This window comes from Pituophis catenifer, unplaced genomic scaffold (assembly GCF_029215685.1).
Source record: "Pituophis catenifer annectens isolate HBS135680 unplaced genomic scaffold, rPitCat1.0.hap2 SCAF_3, whole genome shotgun sequence".
Taxonomy (NCBI): Eukaryota; Metazoa; Chordata; class Lepidosauria; order Squamata; family Colubridae; genus Pituophis; species Pituophis catenifer.
The window spans coordinates 209,223,863-209,251,455 of NW_027256883.1; the positions used below are offsets into that span (position 1 = coordinate 209,223,863).

A 27,593-nucleotide genomic window follows, 5' to 3' on the forward strand; every position below is an offset into this window, starting at 1 on the left:
AACTGGTTTTAAAAGTGTAAAAAAAAAAAAAGGTTGGCCACACCCACTCAGTCATATTACCCCCCCCCAAGCCACGCCCACAGAACTGGTAGTAACAAATTTACATTTCACCACTGGTGCTTGGGGGGGTTGTGTGAATGCAACCCCACCCCCCTGAGAAAGGACCAGCCGCAGAAGATTTAACCTCTCCATCCGCCACGCAGATATTACAGGCATACAAGAGGACGCCAAGAGGCCGTGGGGGTGGGATGTTGTACCAGTTTTATTGGTAAAATTGAACACGAAGGCTCACGAACGCTGGGACATGCTTTTCCTTTTAAAGAACTTCCACTGGACCTTAATAGTGAGCATCCAGTCGTTCACGTACAAACTTTTACAAGCGGATGTGTAGACATGCGCCTCGGGGGGAAGATGACAGCATCCGGGTCGGGTCGATGGGTGCTGGGCGAGGCACAGGGTACCCACGATTCATTTGCCAGCCTTCTGGGCTTTCTGTGCGGACTTGGTGACCTTGCCAGCCCCGCCGCTCTTCTTCTCCACGTTCTTGATCACGCCCACCGCCACGGTCTGCCGCATGTCGCGGACGGCGAAGCGACCTGGAAAACGGCAGCAGAGTTAGAACAGCCCCTCGGTTGTCATCCCCCGCTCAAAACAAGATTGTATCATGCCTTGTGTGTATGTGTGTGTGTGTGTGTGTGATGCCCCCGTCAGAGTCTGAAGTCAGAGTCTGAATCCGAGGGGGAAGACGAACAACTGACAGAGAACGGAAGAGTGGCTCCGTTGGCTGTGGAGGGAACTGGGGAAGGGCAAAGTCAGGCTGGGCAGGGAAGGGGAGAGGTAGAACAAGGGAGAGGGGGTTCCGATGAAGACCAAGGCCCACCCCCTCTTCATCCTAGGGAACGCAGAGAAGAACGGAGAAAAGAGCAACGTGGGTTGCGTGGCTTATGAGGGAGGAAAGGGCCCGATTCCCTTCACAAGGCACACCTGGGGATGGAGTTTAAAGGAGAGGCAAATGGGAGGGGCGGTTGTCGGGAACAAACACTGAGTTCATCTTATGTTAACTGCTTTATCTGAGTCCCTGGCATCCTCCCAACTGGTTTGATTTACTGCCGTGCTACTTCACTTCTGGAACACTTTATCTTGTTTGCCCTGCCGGATTAAAAACCGGCTATTACAGTTTTGTGGAAATGTTTTTCTCCAGACTGGAGAATAAAAGGGACGTTGGGGGCAAAGTTGATGCTAATCAAGGGACTCGTACTTATTCTCTGGATGTGTTGCCTTTGTGCCACGCCCCGGGTCATCACATTGTGTGTGTGTGTGTGTGTGTCTGTGTGTCTGAAAGGAACGCAGACCTGGCGTCGACTTACAACCTCAATCGAGCCCCAAATTTCTGTTGCTAAGCAAGAGAATTGTTCAGTGAATTTTGTTTCATTTTACGACCACAGTTGTTAAGTGAATCACTGCAGTTGTTGAGTTAGTAACACGGTTGTTAAGTGAATGTGGCTTCCCCGTTGATTTTGCTTGTGAGAAGGTCGCAAAAGGGGATCATGTGACCCTGGGACACTACAACCGTCTTAAATACGAGTCAGTTAACAAACGTCTGAAATTTGATCACGTGGCCAGGGGAATTCTGCAACGGTCGTAAGTGTGAAAAACGGTCGTAAGTCGCCTTTTCCAGCACCGGTGTAACTTTGAACAGTCACTGAAAAACTTTGTCACTGCGTTGATTTTTGTCTGAATAGGAATGCTAGGGGAGCTTTTCAAATCCATTTTAGTATGTGTGGCAATCTTTTAAGTCCGTTTCAAGATTTTTGTTGTTGTTGTTGTGATGGGAAATGGCTTTGTGTGTCGCTACGCAAAGAAAAAAACACTATTACCAGGGGTGAAATGCTCCCAGTTCAGACTGCATCGCCCGATCCGGTAACGATGGTGGCGGGTGGTTCAGAGAAACGGCAGCAAACATCCCTGCGCGCGCCCCCCCCATGCCCAGCTGAGCCGCGCGATCATCAGAGGCCGAAAAAATGCTTTTAAAAGTTAAAAAAACCCAAACGCCTCTGATGATGATCGCGCAGCTCAGCTGGGATCATCGGAGGCTTTTAAAAGCATTTTTTCTACAAGCTCTTCGGCCGAAGAGGTTATAGAAAAAATGTTTTTAAAAGGAAAAAAAAGCCTCTGACGATCAGGCAACTCAGCTGGGATCGTCAGAGCCTTTTAAAAGCATTTTTTTTTACAACCTCTTCGACCGAAAAAATGCTTTTAAAAGTAAAAAAAAAAAAAAAAGTTGGCCACGCCCACCCAGTCACATTACCTCCCCACCAAGCCACGCCCACAGAACCAGTAGTAACAAATTTTACATTTCACCACTGACTTATTACCCAATTTGGGATAATTTACCTAGATTTGGGGAGCCCTTAAAGAGCATTGCAAATTCTGTGGTACAGGCTTTGCTGGGCCTGTCTTAAACTATCTATCTCTTGATGCAAGAATTTCCCATGCCACGGAAAAAAAAAATGACTTAGAACCATTTTTCACACTTACGACCATTGCAGCATCCCCATTTTCGTGCGATCAAAATTTGGACGCTTGGCAACTGGCTCATATTTATGACGGTTGCGGTCAGAGGAGGGTTTCACATATTTTGCGTGCCATCCGCGCATGCACCTGGCCTTCCGTATATGTGCTTTGTTCGCGCGCGGGGCTTAGAAAACATAACTAAATAGGACACATAGCGCCGGGGCGGATGGGTGAATACCACCAAACCGGCTCAATACTACCACTGGTTGCAGTGTCCTGGGGTCATGTGATCCCCTTTTGCGAACCCTCTGACCAGCAAAGTCATTGGAGAAGCCAGATTCACTTAACAGCCATGTTACTAACTTAACTGCATTGATTCACTTAACAACGGTGGCGCGGAAAGTTATAAAATGGGGCAAAACTCACTTAACAACTGTCTCGTTTAGCAACCAAAGTTTTGTGGTCATTAAGGGAAGGGCCTGGTGGCTCAGCAGACTGATAGCATTGTGATTAACACCAGCTGTCTGCAATTACTGTAAGTTCGAATCTCACCAGGCACAAGGTTGACTCAGCCTTCCATCCTTTCTAAGGTAGGTAAACTGAGAACCCAGTGTGTGGGGGCAATAAGCTGACTTTGTATAAATATACAAAAGGATGAAGGCTATTGCTTAACGCACTGTAAGCCGCCCTAAGGCTCCGGAGAAGGGCGGCATATAAATCAAATTTTAAAAAAAAAGAATGTCGTATCCCTTCCCCTCTGTTGAGAGAGGGCTGTTCAATTTGGACACAGATGGCCTCTTTGACCCCTCTTTCAAACTGAGTCTCCGGAGAAGGGCAGCATATAAATCAAATTAAAAAAAAAAAAATTAAGTTGCAGACCATCTGTATGTTGTAACTGCATTCACAAGGATTAAGAGCCGCGGTGGCGCAGTGGTTAGAGTGCAGTACTGCAGGCTACTTCTGCTGACTGCCGGCTGACTGCAACTTGGCAGTTCGAATCCACCAAGCTTAAGGTTGACTCGGCCTTCCATCTTTCCGAGGTCGGTAAAATGAGGACCCAGATTGTTGGGGGCAATGTGCTGATTCTGTAAACCGTTTAGAGAGGGCTGTAAAAGCACTGTGAAGCGGTATATCAGTCTAAGTGCTAGTGTTATTGCTATTGCTATTCCGTTCCATATTGCAGGCAAACTCTGCCCCCAGTCTGGAGTTCAATCCTGACTGGGTCAAGGTTGACTCAGCCTTCCATCCTTCCGAGGTGGGTAAAATGAGGACCCAGATTGTTGGGGGCAATAGGCTGACTCTGTAAACTGCTTAGAGAGGGCTGTAAAAGCACTGTGAAGTGGCATATAAATCTAAGTGCTATTGCTATTAAGAGAAGGAGGCAGGGTCTCACCTAAGGGTGGGTATTGGGAGAAGCTCTCAACACACATCGGTTTGCCAGGGATCATCTCCACAATCGCAGCGTCTCCAGATTTCAAAGATTTGGGATTGTCTTCCAGCTTCTTGCCAGAACGTCGGTCGATCTTCTCCTTAAGCTCGGCGAATTTGCAAGCAATGTGGGCGGTGTGGCAGTCAATGACGGGCGAATAGCCGGCGCTGATCTGACCAGGGTGGTTCAAAATGATCACCTGTTTGGCAAAAAATAATATTAATAACAACGCCCAAATTAGCCTGCATCATGGTCATGTGATGCTAAATGACTGTCATGTGATGATCATGTCATGTGAAATGATTGTATTCTCCTGTATTCTTGGATTTATTTATTTTTTTATCCTTCATTTGCGGTGTTCCCTTTTTGTGTTTTTAATTGTGAATACGTGGTACGCCATGGTTTCTCAACCTTAAGCCACTTTTAAGACGTGTTGACGGACTTCGACTCCCAGAATTCCTCAGCCAGCCATGTCTGCAAGGATACGTTTTAGGTGCCTAAACATCTGGGTTGTTTTTGCTGGGAAAAAAAAAATTACATTCAAAGTTGTCCCAAAGGTGCTTTTTCAGGAGGCAAACTGGACTTTCTTGTTTTTTTTTTCTTTTGAAGACGTTTCGCTTCTCATCTGAGAAGCTTCTTCAGTTCTGACTGGGGGATGGGGAATGGAAGGATTTGTATTCCTTGAAGACAGCTGGTCATTTGCATTCTTTTTAGAGAGTCGTCGAGGCCGCTTGGAGGTTTATCTGCCCCTCAGGGTCATCAGAGTAGTGACACCGATAAACATCGTAAACATGGTTGTAAAACATGGTTGTAAAACATGGTTGTAAAAAAGAGCCTTGATAGTACAGTGGTTTAATGCACCCTGTTATTAACACAGCTGCCTGCAATTTCTGCTGGTTCGAATCTCTCCAAGGCTCAAGGTTGACTCAGCTTTCCATCCTTTCTAAGGTAGGTGAAATGAGGACCCAGTTTGTGGGGGCAATAAGCTGACTTTGTATAAAATATACAAAAGGATGAAGGCTATTGCTTAACACATTGTAAGCCGCCCTGAGTCTCTGGAGAAGGGCGGCATATAAATCAAATTTAAAAAAAAAAAAAAAAAAAACTGGGCCCAGTCACATGGTGACTTGACTTGCAACCACACCAACTTATGACCAAAATGTGATCGTAAGTTGAGGACTATTTGTACCAGATTTGACAAAACAAGTCATAAGAGCATGGTCAATATTTGCTCCCTGATGGGATACTAATATAGCCCCAAAAATTAGTCATGGGAAACTGCCAGCTAGGCTGGAAGGAAGGATCAAGTGAGGGCCTAGCTTGGAATCCTTGCATAGCCATAAGGGACATAAGCTTGACTTTCCCCAAGAGCTATGAATCCTTATCTGGGTCATTCCCAGGGAAAGGCAAGCAGTCTGGGGAAATTCTTGTAACATAGGTGCTAGACAATAAAGTTAACTGACTTCCGCTATACAGAAATGGCTCTGGTTGCTTGCTCCAGACAGTTTAGGATCCGATGACACAGCTCTTCAAAATGGCCACCCTCTGCTCACCTGAGAAGTGAACTGGGCCGCTTCCTGAGGCGGGTCCGATTTGCTGTCTCCGCAGACGTTGCCCCGGCGGATGTCCTTCACGGACACGTTCTTGACGTTGAAGCCAACGTTGTCTCCTGGCAGAGCTTCGCTCAAGGCCTCGTGGTGCATCTCAACCGACTTCACCTCGGTGGTAATGTTCACGGGGGCAAAGGTGACCACCATGCCAGGCCTGAGGATCCCTGTCTCCACACGGCCCACGGGGACGGTCCCGATACCTGTGAATGGCCACAAAGAGGGTCAGATCAATACAACAACCATCAGGGAACACGGAGTCTCCAAAACATGGGAAAAACTCTTCTTGATAGGCTGATCTTCAGTCCCCATCTTCTTCTTTCCAACGGTAGCATTAACCTGCAAATCTGGAAGGCCCCAGTTTTGGTGGCTGTTATCAGAGAATACAATTTTTTAACAGGTTTTCATGGGGAAAAACAGTATTAAAATTCTGCGATTAGAAATCTGTAGAGATTCTCAGTCATCCAGGACATGGTTGTCCCAAAGGTGCTTTTTCAAGAGGCCACTAGATTTTCTGGTTTAGAGCTGAGGAAGCTTCTTGGATGAGAAGCAAAAAGTCTTCAAAGAAAAACCAGAAAGTCCAGTGGCCTCTTGAAAAAAGCACCTTTGAAATGATGTGATTAGAAGTTAGGACTTATTTACAAGCAGCAAATTCCATTGTAGGTTCTAACCATGTGCTATACAAATGTACGTACAGAAATTGCTTAATTTTATAGAGTTCCTTCATACAATTGTGCAGATCTGGGCTAGCACATTAAAGACAAAGGGCTAAATTATTTGCCCATAATGAAGGAGAAATGTAGAAGTGAGAAAAATTGTTTGAGAAATTAGAATCCATATTTTTTAGAGAGATAGATCGATCTCGAATGTAACTATATTTTTCGGAGTACAAGACGCATCTTTTTCCCCAAAAAAAGGGTGAAAATCTGGGTGCGTCTTATACTCCGAATGTAGCCCCGCCCAGCTTCTCAAGGAGGTTTCAGAGGCTGAAAAAAGCATCAGAAACGAAGCTTCAGAAAAGAAGCCCCCAAACAGAGCTTCAGAGGCTTTTTTTCTGAAGCTCTGTTTCGGAGGCTTTCAGAGGCAGAAAAAAAAGCAAGGCACAGAGCTCACAACCAAGGAACCTGTTGCTAAAATTCACCTCTGGGAACAGCTGATTGGAGGTATTCCAGGAGGCTGATCCACCTGCCAATCAGCTTTTTTCTTATTTTCCTCTCCAAAAACTAAGGTGCATTTTATACTCCGGTGCGTCTTATACTCCGAAAAATAGTTATTTGCCATCCGTCTTGTGATTCAAGGCAATATATTTAACATTCTCTTCTATTAATCACCAATACTGTTTATTCTAATCATAAGTCTATATTGCTTCTTTGCTTTTAAATTAAGAGCCATGGCCATTTAGAAAATATAAGCATCTAAATATAGATGAGTCATTAACATTTTTTTTTGAAGTTTCCATACTTATTGGTTAGTTCAAACATGAATTACAGGAAGTCCTTAACTTATGACTATAATTGAGCCTGGAATTAGGTTGGAGGCCTTGTCAGTCATTAAGTGGGTCACCACATGATTGTACCTGCTTTTCTGTGGCAGTCTTTAAGTGAATCAACTGTCCACAATGGAAGTATTTTAGCAGAAACTGAAAGTAAATGCTAAACGACGGGTTATAAGTCAAGGACTACCTGTGATGTCTTTTTTCTGCATCTGAATAACAATGGAATACCGTATTTTTCGGACTATAAGATGCACCGGTGTATAAGACACACCAAGATTTCAAAGAGGTAAGCAAGAAAAAAAAAAAAAAGGTTTTGCCGTCCCCGGCCCCCAGGAACACTCCACAGGCCTCCCAAAGCCTCTGCGTGCCCCGTTTTTGCAAAAAATAGGATGCACAGAGGGTTTGGGAGGCCTGCGGAGTGCTCCTGGGGGCTGGGGAGGGCAAAAACACGACGTGTGGGGGAGGGGTGTTGGGAGGCCAAAAACGGGCTCGTTTTTTGCAAAAACGGGGGCATTTTTGCCCTCCCCAGCCCCCAGGAGCACTCTGCAGGCCTCCCATAGCCTCTGTATGCCCCGTTTTTGCAAAAAGCGGGCCCATTTTTCATAAAAACGGGACGGAAGGCCAAAAATGGCTGTATTTGGTGTATAAGACGCACCAACATTTCCACCCTCTTTTAGGGGGGAAAAAGTGTGTCTTATTCTCCGGAAAGTACGGTAGTTCTTTTTATTCTTCAAATTTTGCAAGAAGAATACAAAACTCCTTTTATCTTAATTTTATACACCTGCTTCTTACAAAAATGAATGATTTGAGGCTTGGGAAATACACAAAACGTTGCTTCCAAATTTACAAAGGGAGAAGCCAGCAACGTTTCCAGGTCAAGTAAAAAAACCTAAAAAAAAAAAGCAAGCAGTTCTGCCCAACCTCACATGGGCCACAAAATTTTTTTAAAAAAATTGAAATGGGGAAAACACCATTTCAATTAAAACACCATTCTCAATTGTAAGAAAAACAATGTAATGACTGAAATCTCAATAGACTCCCATGTTCTCTATAAAGTCTAGTAGAAACAATGGGATTGCAAAGCTTTGCAATTTCATAATTCCGTTTTCTTTTGAGTGGGTGTCTGTAAATAATAATATTTGGAGCTCGACTTGTTTGCTGGCCTGCAGAAGTGTGTTGCAGTAAGTTTTGCAATAAGGTGCAGCCTGCAGAAACGTAAAACTTCAGTCACAGGACCTGCCAAGGACTGGCTTTCCCCCAGATGTTGACCTCACCTCCAATTTTGTAGACGTCTTGAAGAGGCAGGCGTAGAGGTTTATCTGTAGGGCGAGTGGGGGGCAGGATTGTATCCAGGGCCTCCAAGAGAGAGACCCCACTGGCGTTGCCTTCTTTGCGTTCCACTTTCCATCCTTTGAACCAAGGCATCTAAGCGACAAAATGGCAAAGCGGGTGATTTTGAGAGGGGCCCACCACTGAAAAATCCAAATTTCCCATGCAGGCACACAGACACATCCCCAAAAAGAGGAGAATCATAACTTTCTTTTTTTTTAAATATGTAACTGATATTGAAACTTTTAAACAAGGGATACAAATCAACACAAAGTAGTATAAAGTTGGGAAAAGAGATAACGTTATTAGAGTGAGTGAGTGAGTGTTGTTTGCTCCTTGTTTATATGCAGTAGATTGACCTGTCAGTGTTGGTGGTATGTGGTTTTTCTCCTTGATTAGGATATTGTTTTCTGCTTGATTGTTTGTCTGGCTTAATCCCTACTTATCTGGGTACTGGCTGATGGTGGAGATGTATTCATTTGTTTCCTTCTTAGCCTTTTGTCTCTTTTGAATGGGGTGTAAATGTGGCTTATGTCCCTTGATGGCTGACTTGGCTGAATGCCAAGTTACCAGGAATTCCCGTAGGAGAAAGACAGGCAGAGCTTGGGGGCGGAGTTAAGAGAGGAATTAGTCTGGAGTCATTTATGTTGCCACAAATGGTCTAAGAACAGCCCCTCTTGAATTCCCTTTCTTCAATGCTCCTACCGTGTTTTCCCCAAAAATAAGACCCTGTCTTATATTTTTTTGAACCCTGAAATAAGCGCTTGGCCTTATTGCCATGCACTCAAAAGCCCGACTGGGCTTATTATCAGGGGGTGTCTTATTTTGGGGGAAACAGGGTAAGCTGATGCAAATTTTTCTTCTCATACTGAAGGAACCTCTCTTTTTCAAGCCTCTTTCTGATAGCTTTTAAGAAAATCATAAACACTTGTTTAAACCCATTTATTTTGGTCATTTATTACATTTTTTTTAAACTCACCTTTATAAGTAACTCAAAGCAGCGTTACATATCTGATAATCCTTCCTCCTATTTTCCCCACAACAAAAACTTCGGGAGGTGAGCTGGGCTGAAAGAGGCTTTGGGTGGCCCAAAGTCACCCAAGCAGGATTTCTTACCTAAATTGGAACTGTAACTCACCATCTCCTGGTGACTGGCCCAAAGCCACCCAGCCAGCTTTCATACCTAAGGATGAACTAAAATTCTCAGTACCTGGCTTCTACGCCAGCACCTTAACCACTATTTCGAACTGGCTCTCTTTGCCACTTAAAGGGAGTGAAGAATACTTGCACTCATGTTGCTGTAGAATTATTGAGGTGCCTTAAGTGCCAATGTATTTCCCCATTCAAAGAAAAGGCTTGAGAGACAATCAACCAGTGGAACAGAAGTTGCCTTCAGAAATTGTGGGAGCTTCATCCATGGAAGCTTTCAAGAAGAGACTGGACTGCCATCTGTCAGAAACGGTGTAAGGTCTCCTGCTCGGGCAGGGGGGTTGGACTAGATGATCTACAAGGTCCCTTCCAACTCTGTTATTCTGAGACCAAGCAAGACTTTGGGTCTTTCTGAAAAGCAAAGACTGCAATCTTTCTAAGGCCACCTTTAATTTTTAAAAACTCTTTCGGGTAACCATCCAGATGTAGCCAACTCCCAAAGCAAACTCGAAACGGGAGCTCCCTCTCTGAGTTGCCCCTCCCAAAACTTACGTTGGGAGACGGTTCCAGCATGTTATCGCCGTGCCAGCCAGAGATGGGAACGAAGGGGACGGTGGCCGGGTTGTAGCCGATCTTCTTGATGTAGGCGCTGACTTCCTTGACGATCTCATCGTACCGCTTCTCGCTGTAGGGCGGCTCCGTGGAGTCCATCTTGTTGATGCCGACGATGAGCTGCTTGACGCCCAATGTGTAGGCCAGCAAGGCGTGTTCGCGGGTCTGCCCGTTTTTGGAAATGCCTGCTTCGAATTCCCCTACGCCGGCAGCCACAATCAGGACGGCACAGTCGGCCTGCAGGGGCGGAGGGGGGAGATGGAGTGAGGGGTGAAGTCGATTTGCCAGAAGACAATGTTTCATGTAGTTTAATAAAAATGCTATACAAGCCATCATTGAGAATAGATGGATGGATGGATGAATGTTTACATAAATACACATCAATGGTGGGTTTCTACCAGTTTGCCCCAGTTCGGGCGAACCGGTAGTGGCAGTGTTGGGAGGCTCCGCTCACCCGCCCGGACGTAATACAGACGCTCTGTGCATGCACAGAAGGTTCTGTGCATGTGCAAAAGTGCCGCATGCGAGTGAAGCGTATTCCCAGTTCTGAAACGGTAGCGAAGGTAAGTGGAAACCACTACTGATACACACACACACACGCACACACCAGGAACAGGAAGTGCCCCAAAGGAGCAAATAAGAGGTTAATCCTAGAGTGGCAGGAAATGCATGACAAAACAATGGAGATGAATGCTAGAGAGGAATAAAGCTGCATACAAGGCAGACATAACACCTGCAACATCTTCCCCTTTTCATATTAACAACAAACATTGTAAAAGTATACATATAACAGGAACAGGAAGTGCCTCACAGGAGCAGATAGAGGTAAATCCTAGAGTGGCAGGAAATGCATCACAGAACAATGGAGAGGAATGCTAGAGAGAAATAAAGCTGCATATAAAGCAGACATAAGACCTGTAACAGATAACACAAGCACAATTCTAAGATTCCCCACAGTGTGACATGTCCAGGGGATCTGGCTGCCCCAGTTAGCCTTGTCCCTAATGCAAATGCCCTTGGTCTGGAAGTAAAGAATCATGGATGACCTGGCCAACTGATCCCTTTTCCAGAGCTTCCCAGCCCCTGTAAGGAAAGCTCTAACTACAAACCCATCCAAAATATATTTAAATATCTACAAGGGCCCAACTGGAGATGTCACCGCTGCAGAGAGCTCTCCTTTCCTTCCCAGGCTCAACCTTGGCCATCTGGGTGCAAAGTGATGAGAATAAAAGAGAATGAAGATAGTCCTCCTGTTTCTTGGGGCCACTCTAAGACATTGTCTTTGTATCCACAGCTGGTAAATGGAAGGCTTAACTCGGTGTTGTTCCAACCTTGGCTGCTGTAAGATGAGTGGACGACAACTTCCAGAATTCCCTTTGCCAGCAAGGCTGGCTAGGGAATCCTGGGATTTGAAATCCACCTATTTTAAAATGGCCAAGGTTGAAAAAGACCCAGTTAACTCATCATCCATCTTCTTCTGCCAGTTGTGGAGGTACTTAGGTTTCTCCAAATGGTCACAAGCTATTTGAAGTCAAAACTCCTTCCTTGTTGGTGGGCTCTGTATCAGTGATGGGATTCAAAGTTTTTTACTACCGGTTGTGTGGGCATGGCTTGGTGGGTGTGGCCAGGGGTGTGACAGGCAGCACTCGGCCTCCTGGACCCCCTGGGAGCAAAAACGGGCCACAGGGGTGTCACCATCACCCCCCCGCGCGCCCCATTTTGGGCCTATGAGGCCTCCCTGAAGCCTCCTGGGAGCGAAAACAGGCCTTGGGGGGGGAGGCCATACCGGACCCCCCATGCCCCGTTTTGGGCCTTGGAGGCCTCCCTGCACTTACCTGGGAGCCAAAATGGGGCACGTGGGGGGAAGGGGTGGGGCCAGCCAGCAATTGCCCGAACCGGCTGAATCCCACCACTGCTCTGTATGTTCATACAACATAGTGAACTTTTTGCTAACTTAGTTAAGAGGATTGGGAGAACAGAGTCCATTTGGGATGGGGCCGATGGAGGAATGGTTTTAAAACATTACAGCTCAGGAACCTTTTAGGGAAATCCTCCGGAACAGAGTGTCCTACAGATTTGTTGGAACTACAAATACCAGACTTTCCAGCCAGTGTAAGAAATACACAAATCAAATAAAAGCAATTTTTAGCACGTCAGGGGATTAATATTATCAATGAGCAACTGTGGGCTCAGAGAGTTTGTTTCCTTGGTTTATCGCCCATCTCTCTTCGAGAAAATTCAAAGTTTAACCAAACTTTTTTTTATAAGGTACTTGAAACGCTCAGAATTTGTGCTCATTACTTCTAATTATCAGCAATTCCATAAGACTCACTACTATTTGAATTTTGGCATTCCATGTCCTATTCGAACAGTTTTTTTTATTCATTTTAAATATTTTAATATTGTTGTGGGATATTTGAGAATATTACATTCCTTTCCAGTCCACGAATGGAAATATAATAGGAATAATACCGATATTTTCCACAGCAATGATAGGAAAAATATAAAGTAGTCCTTCATTTATGACCACAATTGAGCCTAAAATTTCTGTTGTTTAAGCGAGACGTTTGTTAATGTCATTTGTTACAGACATTTGAACTGTACCCCGTTTTACGACTTTTCTTGCAACAGTTCTTAAGTGAAGAACAGCAATTCTTAAGTTAATAACAGGGTTAAGTGAATCTACATTCTCCACTGATTTTGCTTGCCAGAAGGTCACAAAAGAGGAAACCCGTGACGTTGCAACCGTCACAAATACGAGCCGGTTGCCAAGCATCGGAATTTGGATCACGTGATCATGGAGAGGCTGCAACGGTCGTAAGTGTGAACAACGGTCGTAAGTCACTTTTTCCAGTGCTGTTGTAACTTTGAACAGTCACTAAATGAAGGCGAGGACTCCCTGTAATGTAAATACCCTAGGAATAATATCGACATTTTCCACAGCAATGATAGGAAAAAAATGTACATATTCAGGATGCCAACGTGTTTTCAATGCCTTGGCCAAAAATTTAAAAAAAAAAAAAAATGGCGCAGAGCACAGCCATTTTGTGAGCGTTCTCTCTCTTTGGTTCACCTGAGGTGCTTCTCAACCAATGCTGCCTTTCTCTTGTAACTCAATGAATTCTAAAAATAATGGATGGATACCTAAAGCCCCTGGATTCTATGAATAGGAGATGAGCTATTGGAGTAATCACCCTTTGAATTCCTGAGGGAGGGAAGAAATTAAGACATGCTTGAAACGTATTCGTAAGGGTTTTCGCGGCCTACAAGGCAGGAGTGCTATTCAGCAGGTTCTGGAGAACTGGTAGCGGAAATTTTGAGTAGTTCGGAGAACTGGCAAATACCACCTCTGGCTGTCCCCAGAGTAGGGTGGGAATGGAGATTTTGCAGTATCCTTCCGCTGGAGTGGGGTGGGAATGGAGATTTTGCAGTATCTGTCCCCTGCCACGCCCACAGAACTGGTAGTAAAAAAATTTGAATTCCACCACTGCTGCAAAGGACTCTGTGGTTTGCCGAAATACAGAAAATCAAGTTCGTAAGCTGTCGTATACACAATACAGGCAATCCTCAACTTACAACGGTTCGTTCAACGTTACCACGGTAATGAAAAAAGTGACATATGTCCTTTTTTCAAAAAAAACAAACAAAACAAAACCCTTACGACCGGTCACGTGATTAAAATTCAGACACTTGGCAACTGGCATGTATTTATGACGGTTGCAGTGTCCTTGGGGTCAAATGATCCCTCTTTGAGACCTTCTGACGGGGGAAACCAGATCCACTGCTTTAACAACTGGAGGGATTCACTGAAGAACAGTGGCAAGAAAGGTTGCAAAATTTGGCCAAGCTCACTTAACAACTGTCTCGCTTAGCAACAGAAATTTTGGGCTTAATTTGAGGTTGTTAAGTCAAGGACTACCTGTACAGAAAATCAAGTTTGCATGTTGTCGTACACTTAATACAACTCAGCAGGATGGGGCCTTGTTTACAAGCAGTGGAGAGCACTCACAACAACTTGGTTCCAGAAGCTGTGAGTGCTCCATCACTGGAGGCTTTTAAAGAGAGACTGGACAGCCATTTGTCTGAAATGGTGTAAGATCTAAATCCTTGAATAGGGGGTGGGACTAGAAGATCTCCGAGGTCCCTTCCGGCTCTGTTATTCTGTTAAGGAGACAAGGGCTCGTTTGCCCCAGGACAACCAGCAGCTCCTAGAACCGTGATGGTGAACCTGTGGCACGCGGAGCCATATCTGTGGGCACGCGAGCGTTGCCCTAGCTCAGCTCCAGCATGCATGTGCACACCGGCCATCTGATTTTCGGGCCTTTCGGGCCCACCGGAAGTCGGGAAATGGGCCATTTCCGGCCTCCAGAGGGGTGGGGAAGGCCATTTTCGCCCTCCTCAGGCTCCTAGAAAGCCTGGGGAGCCTGGGGAGGGCGAAAAAATGGGCCTACCTGGCCCACCGTGCCAAGAGCGGGGGGGGGGTCGCACGCACATGCATGGGGGGGGCAGGACGCATTGAATTATGGGTATGGGGCCCCCCACGCTCCCGGCACGTGATGGCAAAAAGGTTAGCCATCACTGTCCTAGAAGGATTCCCTCTGTGTGTATTGTGAAACGCACAAAAATCTTGAAAACTGACCCATGCAAGTGAGAAGGAACTGAGGCGAGGGTAGATTGGAAGAAAACTTTGCCAGAGATCTTTGCTGCTTGCTCTGACCCTTTGACTATGTCCCCAGGATATAGGGTCAAGCTAAGGGATGGATGTCACTGGCCCTTTTAAGGCCTTGTCCAGCTCAAAAATCCATGGCTCGGGGTAGCTGCCAATCAAGATTATAAGGTAGCATTATCAATGCTAGCAGACTAGCACTGATGACGTTGCCACGTTGGAGTAATGAAACATTTGCAAGGAAGCAACCAAGCTCAGAGAGCACCATTATCATCTTCTTCCTCTTCCTTTCCACAAACCCCACTCCCTTCTAGCACTGATGATGTTACTTAGTTGGGTAATGAAATGCCTGCAAGAAAATGAACTAATCTCAGACAGCGCCAAGGACCACACTATCATCCTCTTCCTCCTCCTTGCAAACCCAACTCCCTTCTAGCACTGATGACGTTACTAGTTGGGTAATGAAATGTCTGCAAGAAAACAACTAAGCTCAGTTAGTTGTCTAACACAGTTGCCCACAGTTGTCTTCTTCCTCACCGCAAACCCCACTCCCTTCTACCACTAATGATGTTACCTAGTTGGGTAATGAAATGTCTGCAAGAAAACAAATACACTCAGAGACCACAAAAGACCTCCATAGTGGTCTTCCTCCTTCTCCTCCACTCCTCCATAACCTCACTCCCTTCTAGCACTGATGATGTTACTTAATTGGGTAATGAGACATCTGCAAGAAAACAACGAAGCTCAGAGAGGACCAAGGACCCCTCATTATCAGTTGATGCAGAAGTAAGGTGGTGCTTCCTGAATTGGTATTCTCCCATACAGAATGCTGTGCCCCCTTCCCCAATCCACTGCCCTCCACCTTCCAAATCCCCCAGACTCAGAGGCTCAGCCAATTGGGGAATGTCAGATTGGGAAAAGCAGAGTTCAGGAGCCGATCCCATCTAGCGAAGCCCCCTGCTGCCGACTTCTCACCTGTGAAGTCCCCGTGATCATGTTCTTGATGAAATCTCTATGGCCTGGAGCATCAATGATGGTGATGTAATACTTGGTGGTCTCAAACTTCCACAGGGAAATGTCAATGGTGATGCCTCGCTCGCGTTCAGCTTTCAATTTGTCCAGGACCCAGGCATACTTGAAGGAACCCTTTCCCATCTGGCAGGTGGGAAAAAGCAAAAAGAAAAAGAGAATACAGGTTGGATACAGGTTAAGAGATGAAGGCAACATTCTGAGAAGCATCAGACAAGACGGGTTCGTCTGTCTCTGAACCAGGAATTCTGCTGCTGGGTCTCAAAAGGAAGATTTTTCACATAAAGTGAAAAATCTTAAATGAACAGGTCGTCCTCAACTTACAACAGTTCATTTGTAAATTCGCCTGACTTACATTTGGATGCTTGACAGCTGACTCACATTTATGACAGTGGCGAAGGAAGTTTGTGTTTTCTTTTTACAGTTCTAATGTACACCGAAGATGGCATTTAATTTTGTTGTACGAGGTACAAGTAAACTAAACTACAGTGTCTTGGAGTCATGGGACAACCTTCTGACAAGCAAAGTCGATGAGGAAACCGGATTCGCTTAAAAATCCGTGTTACTAATTTAAGAACTGCAGTGATTCACTTCACAAATGTGGCATCATTATGCCACATCTAATATTTTTTAATCCAGTTTATTCTGCTTTTTCTAGGTGTGGCGAGAGAAAATTATGCTATATGCTATGCCACGGCCACCTTTCTAGCTTTATTGATATAATCCATATCCGTGGCAATATGGACTAGAAACTTGTGTATATATATATATTTAAACGGATTCCAGGGCTCATGGAAGCATATGCTAATGGCAGTATTTGGAGGACAATGAAATTTTGGAAATCACCAATCAGTTTATCCCCTGTGAAAAATCAACCCTGGGGAAAAAAAATAAAAGACAGTGACTTACAACAGTTTTCCCCAAATCTCTCAAGATAAACGGGATCAAAAGACTTACAGGTATCCCTCAACTTACAACCACAATTGAGCTCAAAATTTCCAATGCTGAGCAAGAACAGTTGTTCAAGTGAGCTGTACCCCATTTTATGACCTTGTTGTTAAGCAAATCACTGCAGTTAAGCGAATCAGGTTTCCCCCATTGACTTTGCTTGTCGGAAGCCAGTTGGGAGGTTAGAAAAGGTGATTGCGTGACCCCCAGGACACTGCAACCGTCATAAATATGAGTCCATTGCCAAGCGGCTGAATTTTGACCGTGGGGGATGCTGCAAAGGTCATTAAGTGTAAAAACAGGTCAGATGTCACTTTTTTTCCCCCAATGATATTATAACTTCAAATGGCCACTGCATGAATGGCTATAAATTGAGGCCTAACTGTTTATCATCCACTGAACAAGGCCAGAGTATCCTTCCTTTGGAACCCGCCTACGTAATCCAGAAACATGATGAACATGTAACACTGCTGAAAATAATTCTCTCTTTAATTCCAGAAGACCAATTTGTATACACAGCATCCATTAACGGAGGAGGGGGAATCTATTATTTCGATGCAGTTTTCATCTGAAGGAAACCCCGTCGAGAGAAATAATTAAAAAAAAAAACTCGAAGATAAATTTCCACCTCATGGACAATCAGATTATTTCAGAGGCACTTGGCTAAATTGCACGAGATTAAAAAAAAAACCCCACAAACAATAAACTGGGTTTTTTTTCCTCTCTCGCTGAAAATTGAGCCTGCTAGATTTTGCTGTATCATGACAAGGGTCTTTTGATAGAAGAGAAGCTGCTTTTCAATTGGCTATGCCCAGGGATGGGGAAAGATAGGAGGCTGTATTTTCTAGCTTTGTACAGTGCCAGCTCTGTTCGACAAACTGGTGGGGGGGAGGAAAATCTTCATTTTGCTGCACAAGAACAACAGGCATATGATTAAGCCTTTTCAAAGCCAGAGAGAGAGAGAGAGAGAGAGAGCGAGAAAGAGAGCGCATTTAAACTATCACTCCATCTGTTCTTTAAAACCAAGCATCATATTTCATCTTTTTCTTTCTCTTTCTTTCTTTCTTTCTTTCTTTCTTTCTTTCTTTCCTTTTTTTCTTTCTTTCCTTTCTTTTTTCTTCCTTCTCTGCTTCCCCTCTTTTTTTCCCCCAGCTCTTCCTTTGATAAGTCTTATTATTAAAGCCGGCCTCCATTTCCTATACATGCAATCAAGTGGAAAAGAATCTACAGCCTTGCATCAGAAAATGGAGGCGCAAAGCACAGTCACTTGGCTATTAATAGCCGGCTTGCAGCTCTCATTGGCAATGCCAGGGAAGGTGGCAAACCGAGGCCTGCTTGGCTTAAAGGCACAGATCATGAGAGACGCAGAATGGCAAGGCAGGGGAAGATTATTGGGCTAGGCAAAATAGAAGAATACATAAGGTGCAACCTCTTCAAAAGGACAGATTTCGAAATAAGATCTATTCTAACCTCTTCAAGAATATCTGGTTTTGTTTTAGTAACTATATCCCTGCTTAAAAAAAGAGCGGAGCAGTGATTCTCAATCTTTGGCAACTTTACAATATGTGGATTTCAACTCCCAGAATTCCTCAGCCAGCCATGTTAACAGAACAAGGCCAGATAATCTTAGCATCAATTTTCCTTTTAAACGTGCTATACATAATCAAGAACATTATTAACAATATACAACAGTCCTGGAAATAATTTTTGTAATTCCAGGAGATGTATTTTATACAGTATGCATTTGGGGATGGGAGGATATATAATTTACAAGCAGTTTTATCTGAGGAAGCCCATCCAGAGAAATGAAAACAACTGAAGATAAATTTCAGCTGTTCAGTTCCCCATGCTGGCTGGGGAATTCTGGGAGTTCAAGTCCACACTGGTTGGGGAATTCTGGGAGTTGATGTCCATACATTTTAAAGTTGCCGAGGTTGAGAAACATTGGTGTAGAGTTTTATGACATCAATCAATAAATAAAAAAAACTTGGATCGAACAGTTGTCAATGAATTATTTTCTACTTTCTTAAGAAGTAAACGAATATATTGCTCCTCTGTTAAAAGAAACAAACAGGATAATAATCTCTCTCTGGTGAGTGTAACGTTACAGCCCTATCTTGGCTTGTTCCTGCCTTAATAAACCAACATTGTAGGCCATTTGGATATAATACTATTGACAGTCCTCCTGGTTTTTATGCGTGTATCCAACTTGGCAATTGTAGGATAGGTGGACTTCAACTCCCAGAATTCACTTCCCACACTGGTTGAGGAATCCTGGGAGTTGAAGTCCATCCATCTTAAAAGTGCCAATGCTGAGAAACACTGCATTAGCAGCAGTAATATCAAAGAAATATAATCTAGTTCATTGGTTCTAAATAGGACAGAATTGTGCCTGAATCAGGCCTCCATAAATTACGGAAATCCGTAAATTGGATTTCCGATTTCTAATTTATAGCTGAATAAATTAGCACAGAATATAAACCGACTTTGTTAAATGGGAAAAATCCCACAGTTCTACCATGGTTTAATTATAAGCCAACTTGTACAGTATCTAAAGTAAAAAATCGGTGTTAAAAACCTCAATTTTCCAAGAAAACAAGCCAGCCAACCAAACTGGGAAAATCAATTTGTCTTCCTGGCACTCAGTATGTTTTCATTTAAAGCAGAGGTGCAGATCTAACCATTCAAAGCAGGAAAAGCTATCTGCAATTGAGAAGCAGACCAAATATTCACAATCAATCCTCAGGAATATCAGTCGCCTTTGGCAAATGACAGAGAAGTCAGGATACAGAAGAGTTTATCAGGATTGCGCCCTTCATCGGTTCGTCTCTAAAAATGCCAAATTGTGCAGCTGCGTTTTAATAAACAATGTTAGGAAATGGCGTCTTGTTTTGCCAAAGACGCCCTTCCCCAGCGTCTTGCTAGCAATTATGCAAAAGCAAGACAAAGAAATAAAAGGTTTGTCACACACCTTTCAGTATTATGCGCCATCTTTTGGCGGCTCTACGTCAAAAATTAACGATGTACAAACTGGGGCCCAATAAAGGACGAATTTAGGTCCTTTTTTTTGAAAAAAATATGTGAATAGCGGCCGGACTATTTTGCATAATTTATTCAGCTTCTAGAGAACAAGTACTTTTGCAGTGGTGCTGAGAACTCGCTTCCTGGGCACTAAAATTATCTTGATTTGCTATTCTGGTCTCTTGCGATGTCACTGCATATGGCTGCCACCCACGGCTTGTTTTGCCCAGGCGCTCTGCAAACCTTAAGGACTAGAAACTTGCAGAAGTGCTGAGAAGAGAAAGCCCACCCTGCTGGATTTCAGATTTGTTCATTCATTCATTCAGACATGATCACAACACTGCAGAATTCATGTCTACCAGGGAACTCAAAATATTGGCATAGGGAATTATTTATTATCACTTTTATTAGAAACTTTACATAAGCAGGATACGCATTTATTTTAGGGAACTGCAGCCGATGAAAGTGATCGGGGAGAAAATGAAGGAATCAAGTTTAGATTGGTGCCTGTTCTAAAACAAAAAAAAACCCCAACCCCCTTCCAGCTAAGATGGCACAGGAGTTTTCTGACTATCCTGAATTTAAGCTTCATAAAAAACAGAGAAAAGATTACTTGCACCAGGAAGTCTAATACCAAAGTTGCAAATACTACCGTAAACCTTTAGAAGAGAATATCTGTAACTTATAATTATCTGTGGGTCCTTGGTACTCTCTGAGCGTGGTTGTTTTTTTGGAGACGTTTCATTACCCAGCTAAGTTACATCATCAGTGTGAGTATGTTGGATAACTGATGATGTAACCTAGATGAAACATTTGCAAGCAAACAACCAAGTATCAAGAACTTTACACTTAAGCCTTTGGTTTGGTTTTAGCCTAGCGCAGTGGTAGGCAAACTTGGCTCTTTCACACCCTGTGGACTTCAACTCCCAGAATTCCTAAGACAGCTTGGCACATTACTTTCTCAGCACAGCCCACCTCACAGGGTTGTTGTGGGGAAAAGAGGAGGAGGAAGGTGTGTTGGATATGTTTGCCCCCTTGAGTTATTTGTAAAAATAATAAAGATAGGAAACAAATAAATAAAATCAGTGCAGGTATCTTGTGGGTTCCTTGGTGCTCTCTAAGCTGGGTTGTTTTCTTACAGACATTTCATTACCAAACTAGGTAACATGATCAGTGCCAACAGCACTTACCATGACATCTACTTTGGCAGTGAAACATTTGCGCAAAAAACAAACAAACTCAGTTTAGAAAGCATTAACGAACCCACAATTTAAATCCGAGATATAAATATTCTCTTCCATGTAAATGTCTTGGCTTATAAACCATGATTCGTGGCTAAGTGTGACTCAAGAGGAAGAAGTGGATGACTAGAAGATGGATCATCTACAGTTGGAAAGTGCAAGGGGGCCATTCACATTAAAACTTTAGTTTAGTTTTGGCTTACTGTGTTAAGTGAATACAGCTATCTTGGTTTGTAGACCACAGCATACTGGCTATACCCAGCCAATTGGGGTTTTTGTCAATGGTGACTTAGTCAAACCACGGTTTAGGGTATTATGTGAACTCAGCTGATGATATGGAAGATGGAATCTGGGTCAACTATAATGAAACCCATTTCTGAGGGACCATATTTACAAATATGTGCATAGGTTTATATATATATTTCTAAGGATAACAAAAAAATATCTTGGGATTTTGCTTTTTTTAAAATAAAGGAACGTCTGTCATCTTTTATTGGTCCATGTTGTCTTACTACCTGTAGCTTTCCCGAACAGCTAATTAGAGAAATTAGCTAGATGTAGTAGTCAACATCAACATCACCTTAAACAGAAGATTGTTCTGAATATTGCCTTCCTTGAATGAGCTGGCTTAATTTAATTTTTTTAAAAAAAAAGATATGGCCCAATTCAAATTAAGCCACAACACCAAATTGTCCTTGGCTGATCTTGGGAGCTAAACAAGAGTTGACCCCTATTAGTCCTTGGAAAAGAGGCTCCAGAAATCCCAGAGCTGAAAAGTAAATTAAAAAGTCGAGAAAAAATTGGCCAACTCCTTCAACATCCAGGAAACTGTGCTAGGAGTTGAGTTTCTCTTGAGGATGGCTTATCTTTCCTTTATTTATAGTATCTGATGTGGCTACTACAGATTGCAGTGGGCAGCTGTGAAGCCACCTGCTGTGAGAAAAAAAACCCCTACCTCTTCATTTTTTGCATAGATCCAGAGAGGTATCTGCACCCAAAATGAATTATTAGTGTTTTCAATCTGGGGAGTCAGTAGGAAAAATTGCACCCCTTGTAGTTACCATCCTAAGAGGAGGAGCTGGTTGGGTTTAGGCCACTCCAACAGAGAGAATATTTGCACGCAAGCAGACGATTTAGAACCAGCAATGCAAATATTATCAGGATAAAGGGAGAAGGACCCCCAACGGGGCAACAAACGAAATTGCTCTGCTAGGAAGTACAGTGGAATTTTTAATATACGTCTTTTTTTCTATGCTAGTTGGCTTCTCCAAATAGGAAGGAAGGAAGGAAGGAAGGAAGGAAGGAAGGAGAGCGGAGGGAGGGAGGGAGGAAGACTAAATTATTTTTCGGTAATGTTCAATGTGAATAAGAAACTGTAATTTAAGTAAAGAATCTGGAAAGAAATAAATGGGAAGAAGGAAAGAAGGAGTGAGGGGAGAAGGTAGGAAGGAAAGAATTGGGAAGGAGGAATTGGAAAGAAGGAAGAAATTAGGAAGGAAGGAAAGAGAAGGAAGGGAGAAGAAGAACAGGAAGGAGAGGGGAGAAGGAAGGAATTGGGAAGAAGGAATTGGGAAGGAAGGAAATAGGAAGAAGGAAGAAAGGAGTGGGAATAAAGGAAGGAGAGAAGGGAAAAGAAAAAAGGAAGGAGAGGGGAGAAGGAAGGAGAGGGGAGGGGAGAAAGTAGGAAGGAAGGAATTGGGAAGAAGGAAGGAAGGAAGGAGAGGGAACGAAGGAAGGAAGAAGGGAGAAGAAAAAAGGAGAGGGGGAGGAAGGGTGGGAGGGAGGAGAGAAAGAATTGGGAAGAAGGAAGGAGATGGGAAGGAGGAAAGGAAGAAGAGACAAGGAAAGGAGAGACAGGATAACGGAGGGAGGGAGGGAGGGAGGGAGGGTGGGAGGCAGGGCCTATGTGAAGGTCAGAAGGATAAAGACCCAGAGAAGCCCCCCTCCTCTTACCTCTGCGGCTTCCTTCTCGAATTTCTCGATGGTCCGCTTGTCGATGCCCCCGCATTTGTAGATGAGATGGCCGGTGGTGGTGGACTTGCCAGAGTCTACATGTCCAATGACCACAATATTGATGTGGGTCTTTTCCTTCCCCATATTTCCTCCTTTGGCAGAGGCCTGGGCTTACAGGGGGGGTGGGTGGGTAGGGGAGGGGGCTGATTGTGGCTAAAAAGGGTGGAAAAACGGAGCAGCGGCTGCGAGGAAAGGCTGTGTGCAAAGAAAAGAGGAGGAGATCAGGAGGGTTGTTGTCAGGAGCAACGAGAACACAACATAGAGCCACATAACACCACCCTGCCCAGCCTTGGGTTCCACAGGCCAACAAAACCCATCTCCATCTGTGTGTGTGTGTGTGTGTGTGTGTGTGTGTGTGTGTGTGTGTGAGAGAGAGAGAGAGAGAGAGAGAGAGAGAGAGAGAGAGAGAGAGAGAGAGAGAGATAACAACATTAAGCCTCTTCTTTAGGCTTTACATTTATTGCTTGAGGAATTTCAGATCCAGATTTTGGATCGATCCCTCTTCAAGGTTTTATTGCATCATAAAATATAAGCAATAGCTTACAGAATATGGATTGCAACTGAGCGCAACGGTGTTTGCACGAAAGAGCCTGGAGAAGGTGAAAAGATCAAATTGAGAGCTTTTAAGATGAGAAAGAGAAAAAATATATACGTGTCCGACACAATTTCTAAAATGGAAAATGAACGTCAGGAAGGTTTTAGGCTGTGCAGCTTATGCGAAAGAGGTCAAACAAAATGCAATAAAAAGTGGCATCAAATTATTTTATACGATGACGAAGATCTAATTCTCCAAGCTTAGTACTAAATCCTTAATACCAATATCTTGTGGTTTATGAATATTGAGAGAAAAGGCCTCTCGTGATTCAGCTCAAAGCAAGGAAGGAAGGAATTATGGAGAGAGAGGGGGGAGAAGGAAGGAAGGAGAGATAGGATAAGAGAGGGAGGAAAAGAAGGGAGGGAGGGAGGGAAGGAGGAGGAAGAGGAGGAGATGAGAGGACCTGGGAGGGAGGGAGGGAGGGAGGGAAAGAGAAGGAAGGATGGAGGGATGGGATGGGAGAAGGAAGGAAGGAGAGACAGGATAAGAGAGGGAAGGAAGGAAGGAAGGAAAGAAAGAAAGAAAGAAAGAAAAAGGAGAGAGGAAGGAAGGAAAGGAGAGGGAAGGAAGGGAAAACAAAGGAAAGAAAGGAGAGAAGGAGGGAAGGAAAGGTAGAAGGAAGGAAGGAAAGAAAGGAGAGGGAAGGAAGGAAAGAAAGGAGAGTGAGGGAAGGAAGGAAGGAAGGAAGGAAGGAAGGAAGGAAGGAAGGAAGGAAGGAAAGAAAGATGAGGGAGGGAGGGAGGAATCAATCAATTCCATCTGCTACCAGAGCAGGTAACTACTTTTCCTTAAACATTTTAACTTGGCCCTAAATTAAAACAAAAGGGGTCCCTTCTTCCAGAGGGTCCCGAATTGAGAAGCTGGGTTGGTATGAACAGCACCCCGCTTTTAAAGCCCCTTTCCTTTCTGGATAGGATGCAGAAAGGGGAACCCCTTGCTCATCTGAACGCTGAGGAAGGTTCATTTAGGCTGCACCCCTTTTTTGACCTCAGGGACAAATAAGGAGGCAACTTAACTTGAACAAGGTAGCAGCTAGGCCAAATAATGAGAATTCAAGCCATGTGCTTTCTAGAACAGGCAGGTGCTGCCCCAAGCAGCTTTTCTTTCTTTAGCTGAGAAAATGAAGCATTTTGTCCGTTCCAACATGAACCCCACTTGCCCCCACATTTATCTTTATTTAAATGAGAGTTCAAGTTAGTTGCATTCTTGCTTCCTGACCCCTCCAAAGTCACATGGTTTAGACTTAAAAGCTAAGACTGGGACTTGGAAGCCCTTCTTCTCCAGCCATCTTTTAAAGTCAAGGGCTATTTTTACAGAGATGATGATTTATTCATAAGACATCCATGTTATCTCCACCCACCTGCCCACTACCCCACCCCACCCCCCACAAAATGATTCCAGTCTGCTCCGTTTTCCAACCTGTTCCTTCCCTTATTCCCTTTATTCCAAGGGCAGTTTTGAGAAACTTCATTATAAATTTGTCTTCCTAAAGCCCAATATGGTGTTGCAAATGTGAAACTGGAGGGGAGAGCCATAAATAGCTTTTTTTTTTTTTTGCAAGAGATGCTGGAAAGGGAGAGGGAGGAGAGGAAGGGAGTTATAAGAGCCTTTATTTTCTCCCCTGCCTCAACATTGCAAAAACATAAGCCAATATATGAAAGAGATCTAATCAAACAGCTTCGATCCTCTTTTGTAAAAAATGAAAATAAAAAATTAGGCCTTATCCTGCCACCTAAGCAGCCATCTTTGCCCCCCCCCTTCCTCCTCACCAAGACGTAATTAATTCCCATGCTCTTCCCCTTAAAAAATGCACATTTTTATTCATTTTTGCCAGGAGTGGGGTGGGGTGGGGGGCAGCTTCTCTTAGCAAAACTCTCCCCCTCCCTCGCTCGCTCAGCAACCAGGGGAAGAGGGAGAACAGGTGTATCCCTTGGGAATTTGGCATGTCCCTGTTCTGACTTCAGGAGGGGGTGTTGGGGAAGAGGAATAAATAAAATGCATGCAAAGCTGGGTGCAAAGCTGCCTATCCTCATTCTAGAAGACACACCATCTGTGCAAAACAAAACGAAAAAAAAAATTGCATTTAAATAAAAATGCAAAAATGCAAAATGCATTTAAAAAAAATAAATTGGTCGAGGCTTCCCGAAGAGGCCCCAATGCGGATTGACACCAGGAAAGGTTCAAAGCTATGGGGTGGAGGGGGGGGGGCATCTCGTCATCCCCCCCCACACACACACTCCTGGGTCGTGCTCGGTTCGCAAGGCACTTCACTCCAAACCTCCCCCCCCCTTTCCTATCCTTTCGCCACGGGGTTATTTTTAAAACCCAAAGCACCCAGGTTTATTTTAGATCGCGTCTAAATCTCCGGGCTGGCGTGAGAGAGAGAGGGGAGGGAGGAAGGGAGGCAGAGCGTGCTCCAATCCATTGAGAAATTAACCCCCAATTATTATTATTATTATTACTATTATTTTTCAAAATCTCTTTCTTTGCTCGCGGTTGGTTGCCCGGGTTGCAAACTTTTCCCCCCCCCACCCATCCAAAGGAACCCGGGTCAACGCGTCTAGACGGCTGGATTAGGGGGTTTTTTTGCAAATCGGGGGGGGGGCGGAAGGAGGGAGGGAGGGAGGCGGCCCTTTTTTTTCTTTTTTTTTTTTTTTTGCAAGGTCAACTGCAAAGCCCGGGGGGGCGCAAAGGAGCGGTTTTGCGCGGCTCCCACCTTCGCTGGGGAAGAAATAAGGAATCATAAAAGGCTAGAATCGTGGAAGGCGCGGAGATAGATTGGGGGGGGGGGGGAAAGAAGGCATTGAGAGATAAGGTGCCCTTGCTCTCTGTATGTGTTTTGTGAGTGTGTGTGAAAGAGAGAAAGAAAGGAGGGGGGGGGAATCCAAAGAAGAGATGCGCCCAAAGGGAGAGAGATCCATTTCGACCCATGGAGCGGTGGGGATCGCTTTTCCTCTCCATCGTGACCTCTACGATCCCCCTTTTCCAACACCTCCTGCGCACCAAAGACAAATTCCTTGTGTGCCCAATCAAACTTGGCCAATAAAGAATTCTATTATTCTATTCTATTCTATTCTATTCTCTTTTCTCTTCTCTTTTCTCTTCTCTTCTCTTTTTACTTTGTCGTTTCTGTACATACACTGAGAGTTTATGCACCAAAGACAAATTCCTTGTGTGGCCAACCACACTCGGCCAATAAAGAATTCTATTCTATTCTATTCTATTCTATTCTATTCTATTCTATTCTATTCTATTCTATTCTATTCTATTCTAAATTGTGTGTGTGTGTAGGGGAGGTGAGGGCCCCGATTTACGACCTATACAGCTGGGGAAAGCCGCTTTGCAACCCACCCACCCAGCCGTCCGTCCTTCGCCTTCAAAAAGCCTCTTGCAACGACCTCGCCTCGCTCGCTCGCCTTGGAAAGGCAGCGCGGGGACACCCTCCCCCCACCCCACCCCACCCCCAACGGCGCCCCCACTCCCCACTCCTCCTGCCAGGCAAGGCAGCCCACCCAGCCACCCAGATAGAGGTTGTCCCCCCCCTCCCCGCGCCCCAGTTCCTCGGGAGGCGCTGCGAGCGGAGCGGAGCGCTGCGCTGCGCCCCGCCGGAGCTCTTACCGGCAGCGGCGGTTGGAGACGGAGAGGCTGGCGAGCTCGGCTCGGAGCGCTTTATTGCGCGGAGCGAGTCCACCTATTGACGGCGGCGGCGCAATGCAGTCGCCCGCTCTTCCCCTCCCCTCCTCCTCGCACTACGGCATTGCGGTAGAGAGCGGAGGCGGGGAAGGAGGGAGAGGAGGAGGAGGGAGGCGGACAGGCGGCATACAAATGCCCGCTAATTGGGGGGGGCACCTCGGGGCACCTCCCGGCCGGCAAGCAGGTTGGCCAGCACGCCGGGGAGTCCGAGAGGCGCAAGCCAAGCGCGCAGCTCTTCCTTTGGCTGCCCGG

General features: G+C 44.8%; 1 protein-coding gene across 1 annotated transcript; it reads right to left on the reverse strand.

Annotated features, from left to right (window-relative positions):
* Window positions 1-244: 244 nt before the first annotated feature.
* EEF1A2 (eukaryotic translation elongation factor 1 alpha 2) lies at window positions 245-27,359 on the reverse strand. The gene is made up of 8 exons (XM_070941811.1): window positions 27,267-27,359; window positions 22,994-23,248; window positions 15,777-15,956; window positions 10,076-10,372; window positions 8,320-8,470; window positions 5,497-5,753; window positions 3,908-4,142; window positions 245-596 (listed from the first exon to the last, which is right to left on the reverse strand). Exons 2-8 carry the CDS (start codon window positions 23,135-23,137, stop codon window positions 469-471), a joined length of 1,392 nt encoding a protein of 463 aa, XP_070797912.1. The 5' UTR covers window positions 23,138-23,248; window positions 27,267-27,359; the 3' UTR covers window positions 245-468.
* Between the last annotated feature and the right edge of the window lie 234 nt (window positions 27,360-27,593).

Excerpts from the sequence above, each read along its gene's own strand:
- EEF1A2 (XM_070941811.1), bottom strand. The coding sequence starts at position 23,137 with ATGGGGAAGGAAAAGACCCACATCAATATTGTGGTCATTGGACATGTA. Across the intron at positions 5,754-8,319 it reads AGACGTCTACAAAATTGGAG|GTATCGGGACCGTCCCCGTG; the intron begins GTGAGGTCAACA and ends GGCCATTCACAG. Across the intron at positions 4,143-5,496 it reads CGGCCCAGTTCACTTCTCAG|GTGATCATTTTGAACCACCC; the intron begins GTGAGCAGAGGG and ends TTTGCCAAACAG.